The sequence below is a fragment of the Sturnira hondurensis genome, unplaced genomic scaffold (genome assembly GCF_014824575.4).
Source record: "Sturnira hondurensis isolate 20B ecotype Veracruz unplaced genomic scaffold, ASM1482457v3 Scaffold0016284, whole genome shotgun sequence".
NCBI lineage: Eukaryota > Metazoa > Chordata > Mammalia > Chiroptera > Phyllostomidae > Sturnira > Sturnira hondurensis.
The window spans coordinates 4,603,094-4,620,399 of record NW_028088915.1 but is presented as its reverse complement, the minus strand read 5'-3'; the positions used below and the strand labels follow the sequence as shown (position 1 = coordinate 4,620,399).

General features: G+C 42.1%; 1 protein-coding gene, 1 long non-coding RNA gene and 1 pseudogene across 2 annotated transcripts in view; 2 read left to right on the top strand and 1 right to left on the bottom strand.

The window, feature by feature from the left end:
* Nucleotides 1-5,905, top strand: part of TAF3 (TATA-box binding protein associated factor 3) — a 172,025-nt gene extending 166,120 nt beyond the window's left edge. Inside the window, exons 5-7 of the mRNA XM_037065962.1 lie at nucleotides 1,445-1,700; nucleotides 4,555-4,661; nucleotides 5,489-5,905. Of these exons, the coding sequence (XP_036921857.1) occupies nucleotides 1,445-1,700; nucleotides 4,555-4,661; nucleotides 5,489-5,603 (478 nt within the window). The 3' untranslated portion in view covers nucleotides 5,604-5,905. The remainder of the gene's footprint in view (nucleotides 1-1,444; nucleotides 1,701-4,554; nucleotides 4,662-5,488) is intronic.
* A 1,396-nt stretch (nucleotides 5,906-7,301) lies between these two features.
* On the bottom strand, nucleotides 7,302-8,259 carry LOC119000825 (uncharacterized). Its single transcript, XR_005069415.1, has 2 exons — nucleotides 8,053-8,259; nucleotides 7,302-7,944 (listed from the first exon to the last, which is right to left on the bottom strand). It is a non-coding gene; the product is annotated as an uncharacterized LOC119000825 (long non-coding RNA).
* Nucleotides 8,260-11,445: 3,186 nt separating this feature from the next.
* Nucleotides 11,446-15,021, top strand: LOC119000792 (60S ribosomal protein L18-like; annotated as a pseudogene).
* The last annotated feature ends 2,285 nt before the right edge of the window (nucleotides 15,022-17,306 follow it).

Genomic DNA, 17,306 nt, shown 5'->3' with positions numbered 1-17,306 from the left:
GGGTTCTAGTAAAGATGAAAGTGTGCATACCACATGACCCAGTAACTTTATTTCTAGGGGTATAGCCTTGAGAAATTCTTGCACATATTTACAATTAACATGTAACACCACAAGGCACTGTGTCCTGCACTCAGTAGGACAGTGGGCAAAAACCCCTTGACATAGCCATATCATGGAATACAGTTTAACAAGTACAGTAAATAATACAGATCATATGTATCAACATGGATAAGTCCAGAGATCTAACACTAAGTGGGCAGTTTTAGTAGTAGATAAATAAATAAATTCTGGAGATCTGATGCACAGCATAGTAATTATATTCAGCACTACTGTATTATAAACTTCTAAGTTGCTAAGACTTGATCATAATTGTTCTGAACAGAAAAAGAAATAATAATCATTTGACATGATAAAGGTGTTAGCTACCACCACCGTAGTAATCGTATTACAATACACAAATGTATCAAGCCAACACATTGTACACCTCACACTTACATAATGTTACATGTCAGTTATATCTCAACAGAAAACCTAAGTGAAAAGATAGTTGCAAGGAATAAATACTATTGTGACATTGTTTATGCAGTTGAGACAATAGTAGTACAGTATGTTACGTATGGCTTATGAGTACCTACAAAGGCAGGAAAAATACAAAGAACAAGAGTGACGAAAACAGACCTGCCAGCCTGAGGGGGGAGGGAGGGAGGCCTGCAGCAAACCCGGCAAAGGCTGATGTCTGTTAGCTCCGTCACCCGAACTGGCTGTTATGTTCTCTGCACTTGAAATGATGTGTAATTGTTTTCAAACAAAGAAACTTGTAAAAAATGGGGCGGGGCACAGAAGAAAAAGGTGTAATCAAAAGACCTGCCACCCATTTACCCACTTCCTTTTCTCTTTAATCCTGTTTTCTCAGCTATAAAATGGGATACTAAAACTTCTTTGAAGTTGGTGTTGGGACTAGATGAGATGATGTATATAAAGATATAAAGTACCTAGTATAATACCTAACTTATAGGCAGGCACTCAGTAAATCGCATCCTTAAATGACTTACCCAAGATCCCACAGCTAGCCTGTGGCAGACGTAGGACTTGAACTCAGGTAGCCCAAGTCCTTTCGCTGGGTAAGTTCTGTGAATGTGATATTGTTAATGAGGAGACAGGTTGTCACTGCACAGCTCTAGGTACTGGTGGGTAGCATCACCAGGAGAGGGGCTGGAGCCTCTGTTCCCCTGCATCCACAGCTCACTGCTGTTACCTATTTCTCTCTAGCAGTGACTGTTGAGAGGTGAATGGTTGGAGGGCCTTGACCTCGGGTCTGTTACTATTGATCTCTTCCACAAAATATTTTGCTACTAGGAGAAAGTTACTTTGTTTTAACATTTTAAATTTTTAGTTGGATTCAACTGTCCTGTTTGACTTTTCCTTTTCTCTCTTTTGTTGACAGTGTCATCAGCAAAGTGGTTCCAGCCACCGAGGCTAAGCCGGCTCCTTCTCTTAATAGACCCAAGACCCCACCGCCAGTGCCAGCCCCAGCCACTGTACCTGTGCATGTCACCCCCGCCCCAGTGCCTTTGCCACTCCTCGCACAGTCCACCGCATCCCCCGCTTTGATGCCATCTCCGTCCCCTGCCATCTCAGGAGCCGGAAGCTCGAAAGCCCCTGTCCGGAGTGTGGTGACCGAGACCGTCAGCACTTACGTGGTAGGCCACTTCACTTTGTGGTGCTCTTCACAAGGCGACTGAGGAACTTACTCTTTTATCATGATAGTGTTTTCAATTAAAATGCAGTGTCATTTGTATCATTATTGAATTTCAGAAGCAGTTCTTTATGACTAGAAAGGTATTTTTCTTTGTATTTTCAAGCTTTTGGCTGAAAAGTATTGTATTTCAGTGTTCCCATAGTCTCCATAAATAATGTCAAAATATTGTTTTTCTTTATATTGTTTTAGAACATAATTATATACATATATAGAATAATATCAGTGTATAAATATAGAGGAATAGTGATATTTAAGTGTCACATGGAATTTCTTGATCTCACATTGAATTATTTACTTAAGAGTATAATTTACGTAATATACACAGATCTTATGAGCCAGCTGCTATTTCTAAGTAACAGTGCTAATTGAAGCATTTCATTGGCTGAGGTCCAGAATACACCAGAGGTGCATAGTGCATGGAAATGGGCCTTCGGACCACAGAGCTCCCTAGCCTGGCGAGTCTTAAGAGGGCAGACTCACCTTGTGGAGTGAGTCAGCCGCTGCCGGCACTCTGACCTCCAAATGCTATGTAGACTGTGACCTGTCAGCTCACCGATGGCTCGGGTCTTCCGAGTAGACTGAAAAGTGGTGGGTTAGGGTCCACAGCAGTTGTTAGAAATCGTGTGGATAGTACGTGTCTTCAAGGCATTTTTGGAAGGAAATAACAAATGATTACATATTGGAAGCACTATAATGATATAAAAGATAAAGAAAAAAATCTTGAAAGGGTTGAGAGAGGATATAAAGACGTGAAAAATTAACAAAAGTATTAAATTGGCAATTCAAGGCAAAAACAGAAGATGGGGTACAAAAATCTGTGGTTATTAAATCGGTCCACTATGGGTGTTTAATTGAGGCTGCATCACCCCAAGATACTGATCAGGAAAGATGATATGTTCCACCTCCTCAACCTTCATTTCTTCATCTGTAATTAAGGAGTTTATGTTAGACGAGACAGTCGCTGTAGTATGTCCTAGCCCTAAAATTTCTGATTCTCCAGTGGGTTTTTTGAGCTAAGTCCTTGGAGGTGGAGTTTACATAGACAATGCAGATGAAAAGCCTTCTGTCTGCTAAAAGACATTTTGTAAACCAAGGACAAGATGGGTTATTTGGAAGAAAAATGTAGGCTATAGAGAGAGCAAAAAAAAAAAGCTGATTTTGTCGCTGCACCGTAGTGTGACTTTGGAGCTGTCACTTAGAGTGCCTTAGCTCCAGTTCCCCGTTCTTTACCTCTCCAAGGGTTAAGGTGACACACAAGGGAGGTGTTTGCAAGAACTCAGTAACTGTCAGCTTTTCAGTGTTAGCTACTAAGGGTTCCGCGGCAAGTTTGTCTTGTAGCAGCAGTCACAGCCTTCTAATTTCAAGGAAGGCCAGCCAGTAGCGGGCCTGGCCATGCAGGGCAGCTTCAGGACGTAGGATTCTGGGCCGGTTGTCCCCCTGACGGTTGGCATGTGCTAAGTGGTGGCTCTCCCCTTGAAGTCAGAGAGGACTATCAGAGATGTATGTAGCTGCACACAGGTATCTTTAGGAAGCTTTCATATGGACACGATTGTCTTTGCAGAGACTGTTTAAAACATGGCAGGCCTTAGAAATAGCACATCAGTAGAATGAACCGTCTCTGCCCCTGTGTACCTGTTACACACACGCAGAGCCCTTTCTTTGCTGCCCGTCTAGTCAGTGTGGTATTCGCAAGTGAAGGAGGAGACCGTGCCTCGCAAAGTAAACTGAATGAAATTATGTGCTATGTTACCGTGAAAATGTTTGAAAATTAGCTTTTAGTTGTTGCTGTGTTTGAAAGCTCATCATACAGTTGTTTCTTCCAAATTGGTCTAGTTAATGTGGAATTTGAGGAAGTGGAACACTTGGGGATGCTTCTTACTTAGAACTGCTAAGTTAACTCCAGAGCACACCGTCTTTGTAGCAAAGTAAGTTAAAATGTGTAGCTCTTTGGCCTTACAAGCTCCTTATTTCATTTGCCCTTTAGTGATTGTACTTTACTGAAAATGTCATAAAGGGAATGGAAAGTTACTTAGTAACAACTCTTTTATATCCTTGATCTTATCAGCTAGTTCAGGAGAAGGGTTTGGCTAATGAGTAATAAGGTGATGCATGCACATTGGCCGTATGTATTAATTCCACGCCTGGGACTGTGACCGAGGACCCGACGTGTGGTTGAGCCACAGTGGTCAGGACCATCGGCTGTTACTGCCACAAAGACCCTCATTATTAAGAACTTCTGTGTTTACAATTTTTTTAGGTAATGGTGGCTATACATCACATTTTTCCCAGAAATTGTNGTTTGGCTAATGAGTAATAAGGTGATGCATGCACATTGGCCGTATGTATTAATTCCACGCCTGGGACTGTGACCGAGGACCCGCCGTGTGGTTGAGCCACAGTGGTCAGGACCATCGGCTGTTACTGCCACAAAGACCCTCATTATTAAGAACTTCTGTGTTTACAATTTTTTTAGGTAATGGTGGCTATACATCACATTTTTCCCAGAAATTGTTTTAAAATGCTTTGTATATGACTACACAAAAGAACTTCAAATATTCATTAGAAATGTCTTATCACTGCGCACTCAGTGGCTATTGTTTTTCATGTACCTCAGAATAGTGATGACCGTGATCCTGGTTTTAATAAATTGTTAACCACTGTATTTTTCTTTAGTTTAATTTGTTGGTTTATTAGGTTCACAGTATAAAGCAGTCACTCTTATCTTGCCCTCTTTTTGTCTTTTTTCCCCATTCTGTTTTTGCCCCCGCTCCACCGCCCCCATTTAAAAACCTCAGATCCGAGATGAGTGGGGGAATCAGATCTGGATCTGTCCTGGGTGCAACAAGCCTGATGACGGGAGCCCCATGATTGGCTGTGATGACTGTGATGACTGGTACCACTGGTGAGTGCTCCCACGTGGTCCTGGCGGTGCGGGCTGCTCGCTGGGTGGAGACAGACAGCCTGCAGAACAGATCGGCGACTTCGGGCATCTTGGGTTGTCTCGCGTTCCATTGCTGTCCTGAGAATCGTGTATAGGGTAAAATCAGTGAGAATATAATTAATATGAATTTTAAAAATCAGGAGTCTGGACTGTTGTGATTCAGCCTAAACTCAGAGTATTTTGCTTAATTTGCACATCCTTCTAATGGCAAAGAAAGGAGCTACCCTTTCCTTTCTTTCTAGTAAAAGCTGCCGAGCTTGACAGTAACGTTGAGATCACCCCTTTGTAAACATGTCATCAGCTGCAGAAATAAAGAGACAAGAGACAGCTTATCTGTTTTTTATGTCTCTTCAACTGCTCCCCACTACTGAAGAAATGCTACCAAATTTATGCAAATAGTCTCATTTTATCTTTAAAATATCAGATAAAAAAGATAGAAGTCCACTGAGTCACATGATATGTGATAGCTGTAAGATAAAAACAAAGCCATTGCTCAGAAGAATTATACTAGTCCTGGCTGAAAGGATAAATGAGCTAATTAATTTCTCTACTAGGGGCTATAAAAGGGGCATTATGTAATATAATCATCTGCTTGCCCAACAATAGTGCTACATAAATGAGAGCCATTTGGCTTGGATTTCGGGTGAGTATACCATAGACTTAAATTTTTCTTTAATTACTTAAAAGTATCTAAAAACAAGGAAAGAAAAAGTGGGTGTGTGTGTGCGTGTGTGCGTGTGTGTGTGTGTGTGTGTGTCTTGTCTTAAACCTTTTTTCTTGACCTGTAGGCCCTGTGTTGGAATCATGGCTGCTCCACCAGAAGAAATGCAGTGGTTCTGTCCTAAGTGTGCCAATAAGAAGAAGGATAAGAAGCACAAAAAGAGGAAACACCGAGCACATTGACGCCCCCTGCAGCGCGGACTAGTGGCCTGGCCTCGGGGCTCCTTTCCTGCTGACTCAGAGGGGAGTCGTGCAGTCCGGCCGTCCCATCTACCGCCAGGTTCCTATGGGTGAGGGATCTGGGGAGACTGAGGATGAGGGGACTAGACCATCCACTCTGGATACTTCCCTTCTGGAACAGACTGGCCTGTGGCCGCAGGGTGGTGTGATCGGAGAAAACTCAAGTACAGGTGTGGCCTGAGGACTGCCCGGCCTCCATTTTTCTATTACCAGTGACAAGTATTAATAAAAAGACCAGAATCTTCCCTTTTGATTTTCTTTATTCTCTCCAGGGCCTTTTCATGAAAGTGTTAGATGAGAAGATGATGTGTGAACCACCTTGACTATAATTTAAGGATGTTATCAATAGGCTGTATACAGTTTTCAACCTCTTTCCCTCTAGAGTAAGATAATCATAATAACAGAATTGAAAACTCCAGTTGGAGTATCAGTAAATATTTTTATGATGAAAATATAAGAAGCTTCTCCTCCCCACCCAGTTTTTAGTATTAACATGTAAAATGTTCCAGGCTTTTGTGAAATATCTTATATTTTTTAAGAAAAAGGTTTCTATCATGTCCTGTTTGCTTTCGTGCAAGTTGTCTTGTTAACTGGCATTCTGTTTGTGTTGCATTTGAACTTTGCCCTTCTTGAAACTGCTGGTGTTCCTGTCACTGCTTACATGTCATCCACCTGTATAAAAACTCTTCAGACTAGAAGGTCTCCCCTCATGTAAATAATAAATATTTATGAAGTAGTTATTTTTAAAATTTTTATCGTGTTTAATTCTGGCTTTCTCTGAAATCCGCTGTGATTTCAGCCATGTCTGTACCTACCGCTGCACGTCAGCAAAGAAGGCTAGAAAGCAGAGCCACGGTTGGAGGTCGCCGTCTGCCTTGCACTGTGCCCCGCGCCCGGAGTGTGGCCAGGGGAGGGCCCTCGCAGTTCGGAGGGAAACACGGCAGTTCAGATCTGAGTTTGTGGTTTGAAATTGATTTGTTCTCTGTTTTGTTTCTGTAAATTTTTTGACTACTTTTACTAAAGGACATGTAGATTCCCCAAAAGTAAAAAAAAAAACAAAGACAAAAGAACATATCCTGTAGCATTTTGTGTTCATACTGTTTTATTTCTGCAAACCTGTCCGTTAATTTTGTGGTTTAAGGCTGAAATGAAGACTATTATGAATTTTTAAAGAAATCTCGTCAAATTTCAGGGTATCACAAAACTTTATTATATTGCTATACTGCCCACTATTTATTATATGTTATAGATGTCTGAAAGATAAACCAAATATTTTATTTTTAATGTGAAAGATCAAATTTAATTTTATTAGCATATTTTAGCGACTTTGGAATAGATGTGGACTTTTACTTGATTTTGAAGTAACCCTAGTTTGGGCCAGTGTAATAGATACCTTCAGTGCTGGAGCGTAGGCTTCAAGCCTAATACAAATATATTAATAGAAATTGTGATTTTTAATGCCAAGTAAATTGATATTAGTGTATGAATTAGTCACATTTTAAGACCTATTATGTGGTTAGAGAAATGAGGTTTTCTGCCTTGAATGTTAAATTGCAAATCGGTAGAAATGGAATAGCCCTTTAAAGAGTACAGTATTTCGTTGCCGTGCTTGTTCTAGAAGCCAAATTTTTCTATCCCTACAAAGAAAGCATCTGTGTTGAGATACGTGTTTTTTGTTTCATTAATTTGAGATCATTCTAAATACTTTATACAATATTTTCACATGCATAAATATACCCATTAGTGTTTTTTGGAGAGCGAAGGGGGGTGGGAAGTACAAAATAAAGATTATTGGCTATTTCATAGTTTGCTTTTCCATTTTCTTTATTTAGGATTTAGTTCCTTGAGGCATGGTCAGTGGACCTAAAGTTGCCACGTTTAAGCAAGCCCGTCACGCTCCTGAAATAGGACAGGAGGTGCCTGCAGTTAACTTTGCACCCAATCCTACAGAGAGGCTTCAGCCCTTACGACACTGAAGGAATTTCAATCAGTTTGTCCCTTGCTATTTCATGGTTGCTTTCCTAAATCCAGTTCGTGATTCTATAAATGGCCTTTGCAATAATAAAACCAAAGAATCATTTTCAGGGGGCTGGATAGCTCAAGGGATTAGTAATGGAATACAGAGCCTTTCACCTCTAGGTCAGTGAGTTGAATCCAGTCCAGGTCACTAGAGACCAGAGTTGCTACCATCTTCTGACTGTTCAGTGGCCTGTGTGAAAGGGACTGGTGGTCTCAGTCTTTGCTGGATGGCTGTCCGTGCTCCAACCAAAGGAAGTTCAAGAAACTGCAAAAAGAAACATGAAAATAAAACACTTGTGTTACAAACCAAAGTGGGAAAGTTGGGCATAATCATCCTCCACAGAGTAATACTGAAGAACAAAGAGTAGCTTACCAATGCCACAGACCCAACAGAGAATGGACAGGATTCCCTTTCCTTAACAAAGACAAAACCGCAAAGAAAAGGCTGGTATTAGATTAGGGGAGAGAGACACTGACAAAGATGACTTCATCGGGAGAAAGACGTCAGGAGACCCAAGCAATAAGAAGAAATTAAGTTTTGCTCTGGCTGGTGTGGCTCAGTGAAGTGAGTGCCAGCCTGCCAAAGAAAGGGTCGCAGGTTTGATTCCCACTCAGTGCGCATGCCTGGGTTGCGGGCCAGGTCCCCTGTAGGGGGCACATAAGAGGCAAACACACATCGATGTTTCTCTCCCACTCTTTCTCCCTCCCTTCCCCTCTCTAAAAATAAATAATAAATAAAATTTTTTAAAAAAAGAAGAAGAAAATGGGTTTTGACTTTTGAGAGAGGAGGAAATCACTGAGCAGCAGGAATTTGAGGAACTACTGTGACTGAGAAACTTCTATGCAAAGGACTAGAAAGTATTTCCCTTCGGAGCAGTAGAAGCCATCCGGTTGTCAGTGAACCAGAGGACTGTTTTCACTTACACCAGCACTATCGCCTGACCTCAGCATCGGTACTTTATAAAGGGACATAGGGAAAAAACTGGCCTGCCTGGTGATTTTATTGGAAGAGGTAGCACTTAAGAAACAGATGCCCTCCCTCCCAGAAACAGAAACTCTTCTGGTGCAATAATCTGCCTTCAGAGCCCTGTGTAGCTGGCAAACGTAATTTCTATGACTGACACGGTGTCTCTCTTCTGAAGGTGTCTGCAGTGAAGTACAGTGAGGATCTTTATCCTCCAGGCCATTTGTGGTTCCAAATGTCCCTCGGAAAATCAGAGGATATCAGAGCATTCTGGCTCTGTCCAGCTTTTTTTCAGAGATAAAATACAGTGCATTACTCTCCCAGATTGCCTACACTGCCTTTGTTCTTCTTTCAATAGGACAATTAAACAAAGACCTACTAGCCAAATTAAAGTATAAAATGTACCCTGAGATATGGAAACCTCGCCTGTGTGGATGCTGATGAATGAAGTTCACTGAAGGCATGCTGGCTAGCTTTTCAGTACAAGTAGTTCCATGGCCAATCTCTAGATCGTGGCAGCTTCTTCAGAACTTCAAGTCTAAAAGTAGATGAGTTGCCCTGACGGAGGAATGAAATAGATAATGTTATGAATAATGCCTCTTTCCACAATAGGCCAATCTCTCTGTGAGGAAACAATTTATTTGATAATCTTGCGTCAGTTATAGCCTAGGCGGTACAGAGTAATGATTAATCCATGGGTGCAGGCCAGTGGCTGACACTAGAAATTAGATTATCTAGATGGGCAACAGAACAACTTATTCTTTTTTTTTTAAGATTTATTTATTTATTTATCTTTAGAGGGGAAGGGAAGGAGAGAGGGATAGAAATATCAATGTATGGTTGCCTCTCGTCAGTCCTCTGCTGGGAACTGGCCTGCAACCCAGGCATGTGCCCTGACTGGGAATCGAACCGCGATCGTGTGGTTCGCAGGCCCGAGCTCAATCCACTGAGCCACACCAGCCAGGGCAGAACAACTTATTCTTAATGTTGTTTAAACCTAACATTTAGTTTTCATCTGCATTATTAAAACAACTGCCAGTTGCCTTTTTTATCCTGGACAACTCAGTTTTTAGTTTGTAAAACAGGTTTAAACACTGGTTTGTGTATCTGGCATTTGCTGGGCTTCATGGAAATAGCAAGATGTACTAGATCCACCTGCGGTTTTTCTGGTAGTCTGCGTCTGAGGTCTGCTGGTCACTCCTCTTCCTCTATGGTGTGGCTGCTGCTTTTACGGTACACGGTGTGTTAAAATGTGCTTCATTGAACCTTAAGCACCTTTCATACCTGTTCTTTCCCTATGTGTCCACCTCAGCGTGCAAGTGGGTTTAATGTTGATACAGATTTACACTTTGAAATGTATATTTACAACGAAATAGTTAAAAGCTTAGCGGGTGGTTACATTATCCTAGGAACCAGCAGAGGTGACACGTTGGGAAAATATATACGCACACACGCACTCCACAAGATTTAAAGTGTTCAGTTTTCGGAACAGAAGCGTATTTTAGGTGCTTTGCTCGAAGAAATAATCTTGACTATATCCTTGTAACCTGGTCGGTATTTTGTTAACCTTTTGAAGTTTTGTGGGGTTTTGTTGGGGAGGGGTCTTGTTTTCAACTTCATGAAATGTTTAGAATGGACCGTCAAGCAAAACCACCAACCTGAAGAAAGTCAGTGTTACTGTCTATACTGAATTAACTGTTGCCAAGTGGAATGGTTCAAAGAAAATGCTCTGCTTCTTGTTAACTCATTTAAACTATAGACGTACCAGAGAGTTCAAATTGTCTAAAGTTATTATCAGGTTATATTTTCATGATTCCTTCTCATGTATTGTTTGGATTGCTGGTTAAACTTTTTTTTTTTTGCTAGCTTTTAGAAAGTGGATTCTGTGTAAGTAGATTCCTAATTAACCAATTCCTCATCTTTCCTTCGAACTATTAATCTTGACATAGCTATTTATAACATGCCCAGAAATAAATAATAGGCCCAGAATGCCATGCATTGAGCCACGTCCATGTATTTCTCCAAAAAAATCCTCATTGGTCATCACTCTCAGCAAGGCCCATCGCCCTTGCAGGGGTGCGAAGACGAAACGAAGCATGTCCCTCGTGTGGCAGAGTGCTGGGACAGCTGGTTACACCAGCAACTTGTGCACCTCAAAAGTGGATGCAGGTGAGACGTTCATGGAAAGATGGTGACTTCTCAGCAATTTTAAATTTTAGGTCAATGAGATGAAGGAACATCCTACCAGAAAATGTTGCAAATCAACCTAGAATGTCGACATAAGGATATTGGTAGCGTGAGTACTTGTACATAAGGCCCAAAAAGAGGAAAATATGCTCTATGTTTAGGGAGACCTTCAAGGGTGAGAAAGCAAGGAAAGATTCTAGTAAAAATAAAGATGGCAGCTTCCTCCGTGGGGAGAGTGGGGAGTTTGGATGGGAAGACATGAGCAAGCTGGGGCTGCTTCTGGAATACAGGTTATGTCTTCCTTCTCCACCTGGGAAGTGGTTATACAGACACCACTGTATAACTTTGTGAAAACTGTGTATGTAAGATTTAGCTATTTTGTGCTCATTATCCTCTACAATTTAAAAAAATCATAGTTGAAAAGAAATGTTGACCAAATTATAACCTTCACAGGAAAAATTACTGTGTTTGAAACTGAGTAAGACAAAGGATTGGTCCTCTCTAGAGAGAGAAGAAATAATCTATGGAAATAAATGTATTTCTGATGCAATACATGTAAATCAAATTTTTGTAAATCTTTCCCGGACCTGATGGAGCATAGCATTAGGCACCATCATGGGAGTGGACATCCATTACAACAATGAAAAGTTCAAAAAAAAAACAACGAAAAAACAAAATGAAGGTTCAGGGAAAAGAGCCCAAGAGCCCGGATTCAACCTACGGCTGTTGTTGGCCAAGCCGCACAGGTTTCTGACTGGACGAGCTGACTCTACCTTTAATCAGGTGGTGTTGAAGAGGTTCCTAAATCGCACAACCTGCCACCTCTGTCCCTTTCCCCATAATCCCAAAGATGAAGCTTTCTGGAGAAAGGGCAAAACTGCGGTGGTTGTAGGGACCGACTGTAACGGATGAAGTGCGTGTCCGGGAGGTGCCCAAACTGAAGGAGTGTGCACTTCGTGAGCACCTGCACCTGGAGCAGCATCCCTGAAGCCGGGAGCAAGATCCTCACCTTCACCGGCTGGCCCTGGACTCCCCCATGGGCTTGCTTTCTGGTCCTCTCGAAGGCCCAGAGGTGCACAAGCACTTCAGCAAGGCCCCAGGAACTCCTCACAGCCACATCGAACCCTACCTGCCTGGGCTCCAAGGGCTGGAAGTTCCAGCACGCAAGAGGCCAACGGGCCAGACTAACAAAAGTTAGTCTGCAAAAACTAACCCCAGGTCCTACTTTGTTATTAAAAAAATTTTGGAGGTTGAAAAAAATATTTTTAAATCCTGTCACGCCAGCCCTGGCTGATGTGGCTCAGTGGATCGAGTGCCAGCCAATTCAATTCCCAGTCAGGGCACATGCCCTGGTTGCAGGCCAGGCCCCTAAGGGGGGCCACAAGAGGCAACCACACACTGTTTTTCTCCCTCTCTTTCTCCTACCTTTCCCCTATCTCTAAAAATAAATAAATAAAATATCTAAAATGAAATTCTGCCCTGGCTGGTGTAGCTCAGTGGATTGAGCGCAGGCCTGCGAACCACATGATCGCATTTCGATTCCCAGTCAGGGCACATGCCTGGGTTGCAGGCCAGTTCCCGGTTCCCAGTTCCCGGCAGCAGATGCATGAGAGGCAACCATACATTGATATTTCTCTCCCTCTCTCCTTCCCTTCCCCTCTAAAGATAAATAAATAAAATCTTTTAAAAAATGTTAAAAATAAAAATAAAATGAAATTCTGTCATGCCAAATGTTTACTTGAACAATAAAGTGAATTTTCACCAACAAAGTAAGGTAAGGTGGGGCAAAAATCAACAAACACCTGCATAGTTTTAAAAATATATAAGGAAAAACACCTTTTTAAAAAAACTTTAAAGACTAGTGAGGCCACCTGCCGCCAGAGCTCCCCAGCAAGGTTGCCACCTTCTAGAATCTCAACGGACATCCTCTAAAATATCATTCTCCATCCAAAGGCCCAAACGAAATTAGGCTCTCAGGTGAGGTTGATTAGCTTTTTAATTTTGTTTTGCTTTGGGGAAAGTGTAGCACGGAGCTGTAAAAATTTGAATTTCAACATCTTCAGGCAGGCATACTGCCTCCTGTGTAATGTCGTCCGCTCCCCTAGCTGGTTCATAAGGATGCTGTCCCTTCAGGTGCATTTCTAGCAAGTATGCTTCAAATCACATATTGTTTGAAATTCAGTAAGAAAAGTTTTGGCTTACCAAATTTCAGAAATGAAGTCCAAGTGGCAAGACCTATACCCCAGTGGAAGGCCTTGCAGGGTTTTGATGAGCCATGGGCATTAAATTGGTGCTCTCTACCTCACATGTTTGCTTTACAAACTGCATTCGGGTCTTTATCTGGACCTTAAGGAACCTAGGTAACATTATAATAGCAAAGAGCACGCTTTTTTCCCTCTGTCTTTTTTAATTTTATACTTTTGTCAGAACCTGAATTTGAATCCTGGCGTTGTTGTTGCTCCACTTCTAAATGAACTTGAATAAATCATTTCACTTAAGTCTCAATTCCCTTCTCTGTTAAAGGAGAACAAGAACATCTGCTTGGATAGTTGTGAAAATTGAATTAAATCACATGTAAAGTATTTAACACATGGTAAGAGCTCAAAGAATGGTAGCTACAGTATCTATTGTAGCTTCTCTTTTTTTGAGTTAATCCATTAATATTTGTTAACTTGCCTTTTCAATAATTTTTCAGTGCTCTGTGAATTCTGGATTTCCTGTGATCCTCAGATTCTGGGTCTCAGCACCCCATCAAAACAGTAATCTTGATATCACAATCAAGGCTTGAAAAGCTGGACAGCACATTAACTAGGCAGTTTTCTTATCAAATAACTTGATATTGGACATAGGAGGTCACCAGGAGAGAGGCTTCCTCCCAGCGCTTTTCTCCGGGGTGGACACCCAGCTCAGATGTACACCTGTCTCTGTGGTAAGCAGAAGTGAGAGTAGAGGGAGAACTATGCCGCTCTCCCAGACCTAAGTGCATCCACCAGCGGGACTGTATAATCAGTGTTAATATATAGCAACTCAAAATGCAATCCACTTGGCTGGCATTGACATTTTCTGATTATTACGCTAACCAAGCTCAGAGAAGGGAACAGAATAGTAAATCACAGAGGATAAGCCATAGTTCAGTTTCACCTACACTCATCAGGTCCATGGTTGCCATCTGTTCTTGACCAGCCGCAAGCTCTGGTGCAGTCAGTGTGTCAGATAAAGTGGAGAAACCCACCTTACACTTAAAATGAGAGCTCTTTCAAAACGTTCCAAATTCCGTCCAGCTGTGGGATGCACTAGTTGTTAGAGCACCCCCTAGTGGAGGAGGTGCCTCTGGACCCATTTTCCGGTGCCTTTAGGAATCTGTTCCATACACTGTTCTGTCGTCACTGCGCTCAATCTCAGGTCTCATCAGGCTGTTCGCCAGAACGCTCAGTGATAATGGAAAAGGTCTATATAAATTCTTCACCCTCCAATACAGTAGCCACGGCCACATGGGCAATAGAGCACTTGAAATGTGGCCACTGCAACTAAGAAATTGGGTTTTTAATTTCATTTAATTTTAACTAATTGAAATTTAAATAACCACAGGTGGCTAGTAGCCGCCACATTGCACAGTGTGGTCTAGAATATCCACCGATGTGGCTGTTCCTTGCTACTTCACTGCTTCACATCCTATCCCTCTACATGGCCAGGAAGGACTGCGTGAGAGGGCAGTGTAATAAGCACACTTCCTAACGAACTAGATGCCTTGATTCTGTCAGAGGCTCGGCCCTTTTGTTTTGAAACAGAGGTCGCATGAGACCTCCATGCTCTTTTGACTCTAGCATTCTGTGTTTGAGATTTAAGAAGTTACAAATAAATACATTCTGTTTCAAAGGTGACATCTATTCAATGTCTGTTCTGAGGTCAAATCCATAGGTGAAGGGCTATGTGTGTTGTGTGAGTGCAACCCGATCAAATGTCTTGCCCTCACATTTTTAAAGTGTCGATTGGGTTTAAAATAAGAAAGAATAGGCTTAATATTATTTGTAAAAATAATAGGACACAAACAGTTGGCACTGGAGCCGCCCTTTTCAGCTGGGCGACGCCTTGCAGGCGCAGATTTTCAGGGAGCTCACAGAAGGCCGTTCTGCCGCGGCGCCGGGGCTGCCGGGAAAGCACAGCGGCTGCCGGAAAGAGTGCACTGACTGACGCCTCCTGCTCAGGTGTGTCTCTAATTACAAAAGGATAAGACAGCGTAGAAGCATTTCCATCACTTCATTGTCAATCAAATGGAAGAAGGCAAGTGGACAGGGTTTGACGTTTTCAGCTTCAACTCACAATTTTTCATTAAGTACATATTTGATGTATCCAGGAATCTGAACCTGTGTACAAAATATCAGTTGTCAGTGGTCTGTATAAGATTTTAGTGAAAACTTCTACACCATTAATATGAACATAGGATATACATACTCTGAATCTATGGACATTTGAACTGCTCCCATGAGGTTGCTAGCCTCTGAGAGGTAATCTAAGCCCTTTGAACATCTACTTTATTTCTTGGATGGCTGGGTATTTTTTTCAAATGTTTTTACGTACAAAGCATTGTCACTGAACTTTGTTTCAAATCACTAAAAACAACAGAGAAGGCCTGCTTATTGATTACAAAATACCAAGCCCTATTTGCGGGTTTCAAATTACCAGCCTACCAAAACCAAGCTAGCCCTGTTTCAGTTTGTAGTCACAGACAATACAGCAATTTAATGCAGCGGAAATCCTGACCCAACTCAGAAGATGGTATTTCTGCCATAAGAGGTTATTCACCTCCTTTCCAAAGCAACTGGTTAGTGTTGTCCTCAGAGAGTTGCCTACTTTGTCTCCGAAAAAGCAAATCGAAGTTTGTGTAGATAGACTCATTTGAAGCATTTGTCTACAAAAATATACCACGCAATTACTATATGCAGTTCACAACACTTTATATTTACATCTATCCATGTATAATTTTAAAATTATGCTGCTGATAGACGCAAAAGTCACATTAAATGGCTATCGCTTTTTAAAGATGCGGGTATGATGACAGCCTGCCGCTAAAACAAACCTTAACACAGCCACTGGCTGGTCTTCGCTGAATTGTCTGATTGTCTCATTTTTCTTATTAGAAAATCTGGTTATGGAGGAGTGTCAGACACTGGACAAATAGTGTGTGTAAAGGCGAGTGGAAACAGTGCATCTTATGTAAAGAAGCGGCACAAGGTTTAAAAAGTGTGCTAGAATTTCAGTAACTTGATTGTTTAGACTCAGGTGAGGGCACCAGCTCTCTGAGCCAAAAAAAGGGGAAAAAAAGAAAAAAGAAAGAAAGAAAGAAAGAAACATTAATCGTGTTGTACCTAAGCCAACCCACTAATCAGGAATACAAAATATGGTGCTGAGATATTGAGGCGCTGTAGAAATGCCGCCGAGTAGTGAACATGAAAGTAAACATTCCGAACTCCCTACCCTTCTCCCACCTAATCTGATGGAGCCGCCAGTGCTTTACACAAGGGTAAGCGGAGCCGGCTCCCTCAGCTGTCTATCGCAGGCTTCTAAATGGACTTCTATTAAAAACTCAGTTGAAGTATCTCCTGGCATCAGCATGGCGTTTAGTTGCCTGCCGGCTGGCCCCTGTGGGTTCAGCCACCCTGCAGTCTCCCCTCCCCCCACTGTAATGGAAAGCATCACGTGATCACCCAGGTCCACCCCGGCTCTGTTTTCAAGGTCTTTCCTGAAAGTTGGCCACATAGATAACCTGGTTTCCATGCTATTTATTGCCTAGGAAGGAGGAAGGGTTGAGCCCAACCCCTCTGGGATGTGAACTTGCGGTTCCAAGGAGTCTGGGGAATCAAATCTGATGCTTTCAGGACTGAACCGCCCCATAGAGTGAATCCAACTGTTTTCTCTTAGGACCAAAAGAGGGACCTGAATGACAATAGCTCTTTCTTATTTGTTTCCCTCTGGAGAAAAAAGAAAGACAGAAAGAAAAGAAAGCTTCCCTGGTACTTTAGGACATATTTAACCCAAGGCTTTGCAAATAGCGACTTTTCTTTTTTTAATATTTCATTTATTTATTTTTAGAGAGAGGGGAAGGGAAGGAGAAAGAGTGGAAGAGTGTGTGTGGTTGCCTTTCATGTGTTCCCCACTGGGGACCTGGCCGTCAACCCAGGCATGTGCCCTGACTGGAAATCGAACCAGTGACCCTTTGCTTCACAGGCCCGTGCTCAGTCCACTGAGCCATACCAGCCAGGGTGCAAATAGTGACTTTTCTACATTAAGAATTAATTTCTCTTAATATTTTTATTAACTGAAACATCATTGCACCTGGGACCTCCATTTACTGGTGGTAAACCTGGTTAACTTCAGAAACCCAATATCACCTCTTCCATCAAAATGGATTAGTCAGCAGGTTAGGGAAGATTATATGGTCAGGTCAGCTGCTACCCTCCTCCCTAGTGTTCCAGCAA